Source organism: Mytilus galloprovincialis, chromosome 9 (genome assembly GCF_965363235.1).
Source record: "Mytilus galloprovincialis chromosome 9, xbMytGall1.hap1.1, whole genome shotgun sequence".
Taxonomy (NCBI): Eukaryota; Metazoa; Mollusca; class Bivalvia; order Mytilida; family Mytilidae; genus Mytilus; species Mytilus galloprovincialis.
Genome location: NC_134846.1, coordinates 29,016,464 through 29,028,805, shown reverse-complemented (window position 1 = coordinate 29,028,805; position 12,342 = coordinate 29,016,464). Strand labels below are relative to the sequence as shown.

General features: G+C 31.1%; 1 protein-coding gene across 1 annotated transcript in view; it reads right to left on the bottom strand.

The window, feature by feature from the left end:
- Positions 1–2,282: 2,282 nt before the first annotated feature.
- LOC143044756 (extracellular matrix organizing protein FRAS1-like) overlaps positions 2,283–12,342 on the bottom strand; it is a 92,787-nt gene continuing 82,727 nt past the window's right edge. The window contains exons 57-63 of the mRNA XM_076216890.1: positions 11,694–11,854; positions 11,304–11,407; positions 9,996–10,159; positions 9,516–9,608; positions 7,783–7,895; positions 6,852–6,980; positions 2,283–6,291 (exon numbers count right to left, since the gene is read on the bottom strand). Coding sequence (XP_076073005.1) covers positions 5,713–6,291; positions 6,852–6,980; positions 7,783–7,895; positions 9,516–9,608; positions 9,996–10,159; positions 11,304–11,407; positions 11,694–11,854 — 1,343 coding nt within the window. The 3' untranslated portion in view covers positions 2,283–5,712. The remainder of the gene's footprint in view (positions 6,292–6,851; positions 6,981–7,782; positions 7,896–9,515; positions 9,609–9,995; positions 10,160–11,303; positions 11,408–11,693; positions 11,855–12,342) is intronic.

Below are 12,342 nucleotides of genomic sequence, written 5' to 3'. Positions count from 1 at the left end.
TTTATTTTGTCATGTGAAATACTCAATTATTATGATTAATAGGATTTCAAACTTTATTTGGTAAAAAGGACTCTTGCAAAGTCTGCATGTTCATATGCAGAATTTCAGCTAACTGCATCTTTATTTAATTGATCAGTTATCAAGGTAAACTTTTCATGATCAGTCCTTATCTCAGATACTATTAGCAATACTTGCATACTGCCATGTCTTCTATTGTCAATATTGTCAATAGCCTTCTATTTTTGTCTTTTATAGAGACATCTTTAGTGCTATATTTGGACTATGGAATGATTGTAAGGTGTACATGTTCCACCTGACCTTGACTTAATTTTCATTATTCGTTGATCAATGTTATGCTTTTTTAGTTTGCTCTATATTTTAAAGACATTCCAAATAAAATATCTGGAGACCACACACAAATTCAAAGTTTGAATACTGATTTTGTTATTAAAGACAAAACAAATGGTTATAATTCTTCTTAAGTTGTCTCTCATGATGATATGTATTAAATATGTACCACTAGATGTAAAGCAAGTAACAATCATCAGGCTTTATTGTAATAGGCTAATCATTTCACAGCTATAAACATTCAGTGTCCAAAAATGAACTCAGATCAAGTATTGAAAATAGGTGAATATATTTGAGTATATTTAAGGCCTCTTAAATGAGTATCACAGGTACATTTATATTTCTAATGCAATTATTTTGTATCAATGGTTCTGATTGGATGACAGTTAGCGTAAAATTCTCTATCTCCTTGTCTGTAACTAAGGAAGCCGACATTTTGAATTGCTGAATGTATTGACATGTAATTTCTACAATAATAAGCCAAAAAACTCACATGTTGCACCTAAAAATCTTCTTTTTATCAAATTTTATTACATTCTGAAGCGGCACAGAAGCCAGAATACGCCCGGTGTTTATGTTTGACGCCGGAAGCATACCTATGACGTCACCTAGTGTAGGGACCAAAGAACATAACAGCTTTTCGCGGAATTTTCTTTCATGAAGATTTGACACTGAAATAATGATTGAAATTTAATTGTGAGTTTGTTTTGCATTAGAATAGAGATAACTGTATTGTACTGTGGATTCATTTTTATTCGTGGTATACCAATTTTCGTGGATTTCGTGGGTCACAGCGAACCACGAATTTAAGAATTCAACGAAGAATAATCCCGAGAAATGTGTATGGAGTCGATGTTTATTTCCGGTTATGTTAGGCAGTTCTAGTATAGTGTTGACTAGCGATAAACATTGTAACATAACACATGTTTTTTATTGAAAGAAGATACAAGTATTTGATTAAATCTATAATAAATTTATCGAATATCAGTGATAATTTACTTTTTAAAATTGATTAAAACTGCAAGTTGTTAATTACCGTGTCATAGTTTGATTTACCAGTGATTAAAAATCAATAGGATTAAGTACGGAGATATTGCCCGTAGGTAATATTGTTTATGACAGGAACATTTATTTTCACACCTTATACTTATACCACTGTTTATTATATCGTGATTAGGGAAATGAGCTTTCAATCATAAAGTTTTGAATGCCTTATAGAATTCAGACAAGAATTTATAAATTGTAAAACAAACAATTAATTAGTTGTCTCTGTCCATTATTGTAATCGAAGTTATCAATGAGCACTTTAACCTAGAATGACCAAGCGAGGATTTTGACAATTCAATGAATTCCTTCTTTTTTGTTTTGTTTTATTATTGATCAAACCAAGGAGGTTATTTGATCTCCTAAATCAAAAGGAAATCCACGAATTACGTATCTAATTTTTTGGTGTTGTAATCAGCAATCCACGAATTTACGTATACCACTAAACGTCTTTTTTTCTCTATCCACGAAAATTGATACCCACGAAAATAAATGAATCCACAGTATTTGAAGCTTTGCGGACGTCCATCGGTAGTATTACTGTCGCAAATACCCGTTTACCTGTCTCCGCTACGCGTCGCCAGGTAAACTAAATTTGCAACAGTAAAACTACCGATGGACGTCCTTAAAGCTTCAAATACAATACAGTTATCTCTTAAATATACAATCCATTGGACAATATGTACCACTAGTGTAATGAATATTGAAGAATAAGAGCACGACATCAGAAGCAACATTCCTATGGAAGGTTGGAGATCTTCTCTGGGTACTCTGGCTTCCTCCACCAATGAAAAATGGCGGCCATCAAATGTGTTTCTTAAAAGTGGCGTTAAAACACCAAAAAAATCAAATCAAATCAGAAGCAACAAATGGAGCATTGACAAGTCAAAATGATTTATAACTTTTTTATTTTATAAAATGAGTGTTTGTAAATGAGTAAATGCACAATACATACAATTTGACACGGATGGATCTATACCTGTTAGAATGTATAAAGTATTATGACCATGATTTATAACAGAAAGGAGGGTCACTTCATAGCCCTTAAAAAGAAAAATAGACCTCTTGATAAAGGAGTAGGTCAGGTAAGGGCCGATTTTGGCCTCAAATTTCAGGTTCATCTAACGAAAGTTTTTGTACACTTTTTAAACACTTAAGTGTCTATTTCAATTGATTCGATTAGTTTATGTGAAAGATTTTAGCTGATTTAGTCATTAAAAACGCTCTGATTCAAGCTTAAATATGAAAAATCTATCAAATATGCCAAAAAACGTCACTTTTCAGATGGTTTTTGTCAAAAATGAAAGTGGCCGCATCCTTGTTCATCCTCAACCTTTATATATGTTTTGTATTATCATCAAATACAACTTACATTTCAATATTATGAATGAACACGAATGCGGCCACTTTCATTTTAGACGGAAACCGTCTAAAAAATAACCAAAATGCTAAAATTTTGAAGATTTCAGTAATTTAGCATGACTTAATGATGCTAGAACGCGATAATTGTGCATTGAATTGTCAAAAACAGCTCATATTTATGTAGCAGAAGCATTTTACTTTCCAAAATATAGCTTAAAGATGACATTTTCACAATTTTCTATAACTGCTATATTTTTGGGCCAAAAAGGGGTCTTACTGAACCTACTACTTTAATAAATTTCAGAATATGATATTTAAAAAAATTGTTATTATGGTGCAACTCTGCTAAAGAGAAAGAAGTTCATCAATTAAAATAATCTCATAACATATTGAAAAAACTGCTGAATCTATTGTTTTTTAGACATTCCATCTTGCACTGGTGTGAAGTCAGAAAGATTATGCATGGGCAAACATAAGACACTCCTATCTGTAACAATTATGGTCCAATATAATTACTAGATGAGGTAGTTAAACAAAGATTAAGCCAACACCACTTCTTCATCAGTAATGTTAATACTATAATAATATCTCTTAATAACAACCAACATAATACATGTATATGTAAAATAAGTAAGAAACATAAAAAATTTCACTATTTTATGATTACATACAATGCCTTAAAATATCCATATCTCAACAATTTTGATGTTTTCATTCAATGTAAGTCTCGCAAATCCATTGATAAAAAAAAAAATAATATTTACGTTTATTTTAGATTTATTGATTGACCTTTATGGATTATTGATGATTGTTGGCCAACAGAGGTGATGTTTGTATAGAAAATTAATGGGAATGGAAATTTAACATTTAATATCCCTTGGTTAGGGGAAATAAACTACACAAATAGAAGACATCTTATGGGAAAAAGGGGAATATATAAAAGTAGAAATACTCTTAAAATCATTACAAGAAAGAGTATCATAACAGGATTTCTAATAACAGGGAATTAATAAAAACTGGAAAAAATTTGAGAAAACAAGAATGTGTCCACAGTACTATGTTCAGTGGACCGTGAAGTTGGGGTCAAAACTTTAATTTGGCATTTAAATTAAAAAGATCATATCATAGGGAACATGTGAACTAAGTTTCAAATTGATTGGACTTCAACTTCATCAAAAACTACCTTGACCAAAAACTTTAACCTTAACTTCGCACAATCATTTTCTATGTTCAGTGGACCATGAAATTGGGGTCAAAACTTTAATTTCGCATTAAAATTAGAAAGATCATATCATGGGGAACATGTGTACTAAGTTTAAAGTTGACTTCAACTTCATCAAAAACTACCTTGACCAAAAACTTTAACCTGAAGTGGGGCGAACGGACGTCGGACAAACGAACAGACGGACCAATGGACGTACAGACCAGAAAACATAATGCCCCTCTACTATCAAAGGTGGGGCATACAAATACAGTTTTATTTCTAGCAAGGCTAAGGGAATTTGATTGGTTAACATAGAAGAAAATGTAAATTTAACTAGCCCGTTAGCCGTGGCTAGCCATCTGTAGTTTATTCCAGATTTAAAAAAATTACTAGTTTCAAATAATTCCTTGTTTAAAACAAAACAACAATAAAACTACTAATATAACTACATATAGAAAACACATATATTGCACTAACCAATGTGTGAAAACTTGGCACCATATATAACTGGTACTTAATTTGGGTATTCAACCTTGTAAGAGTATCAAATCTTCAACTTCAAAAACAACATAATGGCACAGTAATTCATCTCAATATCAACACTTTTCATTGCTATCTCTATTTAATAGATGAATAATTTGCCCTTCATCTGTATTATCTTTATATAATTCCAGAAACATTGCTATGAAGTTCAACTTAAAGGTTTTTGAAAATTTACTTTCATTATATTACATGTACTCTCAAATGATTATAATATCAAGCAAACATTTTAATTCCAAATCATCTATGGACAATAGCATATTTTTTCTTAAATGACTTTATAATGAGATTTGTTTTTTAAACTGACATTAAAACATTAGAAGTCATATCTTTCCATGAACTACTGATTTGACTTTAGATTTAATCAAACTGACATAAAAATGTTGTTGGAAAAAAATATTTTTTTATCTTTGATGCCAATATAGTTTTACTCATGACTGAAATAAATCTTTTGCTTAAATTTGTTCTTTTCAATATTGACAAATAAATGGGGAAATGATGTCAACATTTCTCATGAGTTAAAATAAATATGTGCTTGTTAATGAGAGTTATGAAAGTCAATTAAATAATTAAGATTGTACAGTCCTGAGCTGTTCAACTGAGTATATTCAGTAAGTTTATATCATATGTCATACATGTAGGTTACTAAAGCTCTATTGCACTGTCTTTTCTGAGACATACTTAAATGGCAAAATAAATATCTTCAGAATATTTTCATAGTACAGTGTATACATGTAGTATTGTAACAGGAGTTTATAAATATCAAAACTGACAACAAAAATCAATGTAACAAATTTACAAGAACCAATGTAACAATAACATCCTTTGGTACTAAATGTAATAAAATAAGAAATGTTCAATAAATATGAGTATTTGATCTTTCAAGTGCTGCTTTTATTCATCATATATCATAAAAATAACCCAGTAAATTCAGAAATTATTGCAACGTTTTTAGCATCATGAATAATGCAACTGGGTGAATATTGCAATAATTGTGAACTCTCATTCTGAAATTTGATACATGTATTTGTATGCAGCTTTTCTTATAATCACAGTAAATGCAAGCAATATTTTCAGAATATACTGTTATCACTTTAAGTGGAAAGTTTAAAAATCAATTCCAGAATATATAACAAATAACAGATCATAATGTAATCTTTCATGGTTCACTGAGTTTAAATCATTTTCAGATATAAAAAAAAAAACATAAAATATCATACTTCTGTTCCTTGTACTTTTTTTCCCTGAGATTTAATATTAGTATTTTTGACCTTGACACTAGGTCTCCTATCTTTCTCACTGGAGGTCACAAAACTGTCCTTGACCTCTGTCACATTAACATTGACCCTTGATCCTGAGAGTCTTAAACTAAGTCTGTTTTGATTTAGTAGAGGTAAAGAGTTTTCTTTGGCTAATTCTAAATTGTTCTTCTTCATTTCTATAACTTCTTTCTTTTTCCGTCTTCTTCGTTTGAATATTATAAAAATTATTATGACTAAAATTATGAGTATTATGAATACTGATATTATTGGAATAACATAAGACAGAGTACTGATTTTTGACTCTTTCAAAGTCATGTCTTCTTGTAATATAGCACTGTTTATTGGAATGTGATGTATATCAGTTCCATTCTGATTTGAATTAGTCTCTTTGATATCATTTGGTGGCTGGGATTCACGTTTTCTAGGTTGAGAAAACATGGCTGATCTCTTTCTAATGAAACGATGAGGAGATGCTCCTGCTTCTGTGATTACATATATAACTTGTAAATACCACTGATGTCCTGATATAACCTGGAAAGAAATTTAAGATGCAATAAATGAATTGTACCAAAAAATGAAGAAAAAAACTTTCTTGTAGCATTCAGTCCTTATTTTAAAGAATAAATCTAAATTTTTGATTGATTATCTTTTCAACAATTTTACTTGAAAGTGATCAGAAGGGTATTATTTGCCAAGTTTTTAGTAGAAGCTGTCAGATACTCTTTCATTTTTTCTTCTATGCATGCATTTTCTAGTAATAATTGCAGAAATATTTGATGTCAGTTGTGATCAACACAATTCTAAACAGGATCACAACTGTATCTTTTGTCTGAAATCTGCCTTACATTTTTTTTTCTGCATTGTTTTCCCCATGAGTTATACATCTGAATTATTTAAGACAGCCATTTCATTCATCATTTATCATCATAATAATAGACACATCTTGAAATGAAACATCATAAAGATGGTTAGGACAAGTTTGGCTAAAATTGACCCAATGCTTTCATAATGATTTTATTTTCAGGAAATATGGAAATATTGCTGATAATACAATTACTTGTTTTAAATCTTAATTGATTAGTATGTCAAACCTTGTATAGAGGATCAACGCTGAGATAAAATCCATCCACTCCTGGAATAATGTTCAGATCGTCAGTAAATTTGGCATTAAATGGGACACTATGAAAGTGTCTTACTTCTACATCACGGTTTCCTTTATCCTAGTAAAACAAAAAGAATATGATTTTTAAGATGTGAGCATGAACGAGACAGTATAATAACAATTCTTTTTTAATCATGAAGTCAAAAAGTATTATACATGTACATCAATCAAATAATATTCTTCAAATGTTAATATTTGACTTCCACTTTTGGCTGAGGACTTCATTCTCCATGTTAAAGCAAAAATACAAAAACTGCATAAATAGCCTAATTTCCGAACCTTGTCCTTCATATTTACACACGAGTCTCAACAGAACCCTAAATAATATTTTCTACATGATGTCTTATATGAAGTTGGTAACGTGGGTAAAATATATTTTTGGAGAAGGTAATAGTTCATAATAATGACCATTTTATGTCAAATGCATGATGTTGATTGAAAACTTTTTATGACACCCCATTGATATCACAACTTCCATTTCCAATTTAATCTACCTGTAAACAATTTTGGTGGATTTTAATTGTAAATCAAAATGCAATTTGGACAAAAACTTATTCAACTGTAATCTTGAAATATATCACAATAATTGACCATTTCTCGTGATTATTTGTTTAAAAATGTTTCATTTCACTTTGCTAAAGAAATTTATACTTAAGATGACAAATTTAATACATAAGTAGTAGGTTAAAATCAGTTGTGGTTGGAAAAAAGGCTCACATATTGCTTGAAACTGAACACAGAGGATTCTTATTCACTCCCCCCCCCCAAAAAAAAAAACAAAAAAAACCAATTCTGTTTATGAGATGTGAGGGTGTCATTGTCACAATTTGTGTGTTATCAATACTTTTCTTTAACCATACCAGTATAAGAAACCTGTACTGTAGTTTAGGACTTGGCTGTAAACATCCAAACTGTGGCCCATCACCATAAACATCACCTTGTGGGTCAAAGGTTGGAATATATCCATCGCTTCCTGTAAAAAAAACCAAATATCAATATTTAATTTTTGATTTGCTAAAGAGACAAATGGCAAGTAAATAAAACATTACTATAGAATGAAACACATCCTCGAATGAATGTGTTTAATCTAGTGTTGTCAACGGTTAACCGGTTAACTGGTTAATCGGTCGAATGACCGAATACCAAAAACGCTAACCGGTTAACCGGACTTTTTTTCAATTTTGATAGATTTTATATAAATTTGTATTGAAATTATTAAAAGGTTAGGTTTTACTTAAAAAATGTCGTCGTGGTAATTAATTTGACTGTAAATTGATTGCTAATTGTTAATCCCATCAACATAAAATTAATTAGAATTTGTCTCTCAGCTCGGGGCAGGATCTTAAAGAAACATAATTAGTTATACATGTTTTTTTAGCAGTAACTCTAAATCAGTAATGCGATTAAATTTTTCAATTTACTTCATTATTTTGTTTCTGATCTAATATTGTGTAAACCTACATCTAAATGTGCAACCTCCGTCGTGCTAGGTTTAGTCTTACTTTAAACAAAATGCTAACTCAAAAATTGTGAAATGCAAACCAATGTGAATGTGCTCAATGCATACGTGATAGTACGAGTAACATGCAAACAAAGTAAAGAAACAGGCCGTACGGTGACCTATAGTTGTTGATTTCTGTGTAATTTTGATCTCTTGTGGAGAATTGTCTCATTGGCAATCATACCACATCTTCTTTTTTATAATTAATCACTCAAAATGAAACACTCCACATCATTTTCGGAGACAACAAGTGAAAAGGAAAGAATAATCATTTTCAAACATATTCAATTCCACGACATCAAGTAGTTTTTTTTATTTTATTTTTCAATCTGAAGTTGGTACAAACGCTATAGTTGATACGGTGTAGTTGCTTATTAAAAGTCAAACTTTGCAAGAATCCTCACAGACAAGCCTGATAATGCCAGAGGAAAAACTTCAATTCTAAAAGCATAAATTTATGACTTGGATAACAGGTTGTCAAATTGACACTCATACGTAACACATCTTATATCCATGTGTAGGGTACTATTGATAAGGCTTGCAAGCACCAACTCAAACTACCGGTTAACCGGTCAATCGGTCGAACGATTATCCGAGTAACCGGTTAGGCAAAAGTGTACGATTTGACACCACTAGTTTAATCCAATTATAATTCTTTAATTATGATATAAAATGATTTTTGAAATATGCCTTAAAGTTTGAGCATCATCTGTTAGCACACATAGCTATAGTGTAATACATTCCATTGATTTGTATTTCACATGCATATAGAGGTTAATCTACACATGTTAAATGTATTCTTGTCACCAGAAGCAGAGCCAGATTTACGGCGGGGTCCAAGGGTGGCTGCCTCATTGCATCTCTCACTCCTAATGCTTACTAATTCATTTGGATAATTTTCAGCTATATATTATAAGACATCTGCCCAATGATAATAAATGTATATTTCGTTACCTTTAGATAGTTTTGGGTTGATGTTTACTGTCTCACTGTTGTATACCCTTCTATCTCATTTTATTTATGTAATATAATAAAACTCTTGCAGTCCAAATAACAATATTTGGGTGATGTGTTTTAAATATAATATTTCACCTGTACAAAGATAAACTTTTTCAATAGACAAACTGTAAGCTTCTCTCAGATCTTGTGCAGGATTCCATAACACTCTCCCATACAGAACCTCACCTGAAGAAAAAAAGATCTATTTTAGTCTTTCTACTGAAAAGTAAAATCACAAAAATACTGAACTTAGAGGAAAATCAATTCGGAAAGTCCATAATCACATGGCAAAATCAAATAACAAAAATAAATAAAATAGTCACTGAATGCTTCTATCCTTAGATCATCTGGCACCAAACAAAAGGAAACAATCAGGCTTCAATACATTTACACCAATGTTTCTGTTGTGTCAACTAATTTTTAAATTACAAGTATCAAATGCAGCAAAATAAAAGCATAGATTTGTGCTTTTTCAGAAGAAGATATGTAGTACTTTTCATATAATCAAAATTATCTTCCTTTTAAAAAAAAATCATGGATTTCAAGGACATGTGCAAACCCTGTTGTATTTACCTGGAGCGAACGATCTGTCATATTCAGGATCCAGGACTGAGGCACTGGTGTATGGATTCTTTAGGAACACCTCTTTATTATTTGTTAATTCAAACCTTGTGTCTAGAGAATACACTAATGGCACAGGTCTGTTGGACTGCTGGAATGCTATTGGTACTTCAAATCTAAACAGAAAATAAAAATTTCTGTAATTTGTAACTGCCTTGTACATAGTAAATAAAATACTATTGTTTTGGTAATGATGGCTCTTACCATGAATTAAAGTTATTAAAGCCCTAGAGTGGCCAACTGTGATCTTTACACTTTAAATTTTCAGCATTCTCCAAGATGTCCATAACTTTAAAAGACTGATTAAAATGTATAACACAGATATACTCTTACAATTTAAATCCATAGCTTGTACATATTCATTGGCACTCAACCTCAGTTAATATTATACTTTCCTCAACAAAATACAACAAGTGAAACTGCGAGCTACTGCTCACTGATGATACCCCCGCCGCAAGTGGATAATATTAATAGTGTAAAAATATGCAAGTGTTCGGTAAACAGGAAGTTGTCGAGTGATGAATCTGAAAACGCATCACACGGTATAGCTGACTTATAAAAATCCTGAAACCAAATTTCAGAAATCCTTGTATTGTAGTTCCTGAGAAAAATGTGACGAAAATTTTTAACTTGGTTATCATGTGTAAAATCATACAAGTGTTCGGTAAACAGGAAGTAGTCGAGTGATGAATCTGAAAACGCATCACACGGTATAGCTGACTTATATAAATCCTGAAACCAAATTTCAGAAATCCTTGTATTGTAGTTCCTGAGAAAAATGTGACGAAAATTTTCAACTTGGCTATCATGTGTAAAATCATACAAGTGTTCGGTAAACAGGAAGTTGTCGAGTGATGAATCTGAAAACGCATCACACGGTATAGCTGACTTATATAAATCCTGAAACCAAATTTCAGAAATCCTTGTATTGTAGTTCCTGAGAAAAATGTGACGAAAATTTTCAACTTGGCTATCATGTGTAAAATCAGACAAGTGTTCGGTAAACAGGAAGTTGTCAAGTGATAAATCTGAAAACGCATCACACGGTGTGGCTGACATATATAAATGTTGATACCAAATTACAGAAAGGGTGGATGTGTAGTTCCTGAGAAAAATGTGACGAAAGTTTCATGGGACGGACTGATGGACGGACTGATGGACGGACGGACTGATGGACGGACGGACTGACAGACAGAGGTAAAACAGTATACCCCCCCTTTTTTAAAGCGGGGGTATAATAATTATTGTTTAATATTTAACCTTTGAGGTTGCTTGGCTGTGCAGGGTGTGTCTGCTGACATAAATATCTGTGTGGATTTGACCAAACAAGGAATTAGTTCTACTGTGTATCGTCCTGTATAATCCTAAAAAAACAAAAGTAAAATACTATCAGATTATAATAATCATTGTTATTTTTCTCATCATTATTTTGTAATGGAAATGAGTGTGGCTTTTAAGAGAATACTCACTTTGCTTACAACATTAAGTGTCATCTTTTGGTTATTTTCTAGTTCAATGATAAATAGTTCCATATTTTTTTTCATTCTTAATTTTAGTCTTTCTTACTGCAACACCATGATCCGAGTATAAAAAACCCCACTTGTTCAAACCTTATTTCATAAATGCTATAATTTTGAAATAGTTACCTACCTTCAAATTATAGTCACTTGTGGCCCTCCATAGTTGATGTGGACTGTCGAATGTCTGCTGAGACCAAACTAATGTTAAGTCAAAGGTGACGGGCATGCCTACTGGAGGTATGACCTTACTTTTTATGCCTTGTAAGGTGTGGTGCTCTGGTACATACATTCCTAAAAAATTGGAACATATATTAGATACTTTCAATACTTTAATTCTGAACAATATGTTTAAGTAATGACATGTCTAATGGAATATTAAGTAATATCTTAATTTCAAGATTGTACAACAAAAAGATACAGAAAATAATCTATGTGCTTGGTCAATTTTAATCATCTATGACATACAACCTCATGAAATACAATGACTGGAATCATTCAAATTCAGTTTGATAAAGTGCAGTTAACTTTAGCAAAAATAAAAAATATTGATATATTGATGGTCTAATAGATGTTATTTCAAAGAAAATGTGCTTTTTAAAAAAATCTTTTTAAAGGATAATTAACGATATATTTTGTACTGAAAATAGTTACTGTATTATTTTCAGAATTACTTATATTATAATTAGAATTCAGGTTTAATATTTAAGTGTTTCTATTTTTAAGGATTTTTTTCTATATTTTAGCTTTAATTTGTTTTAACAGGTATTAATGTAGAAGAT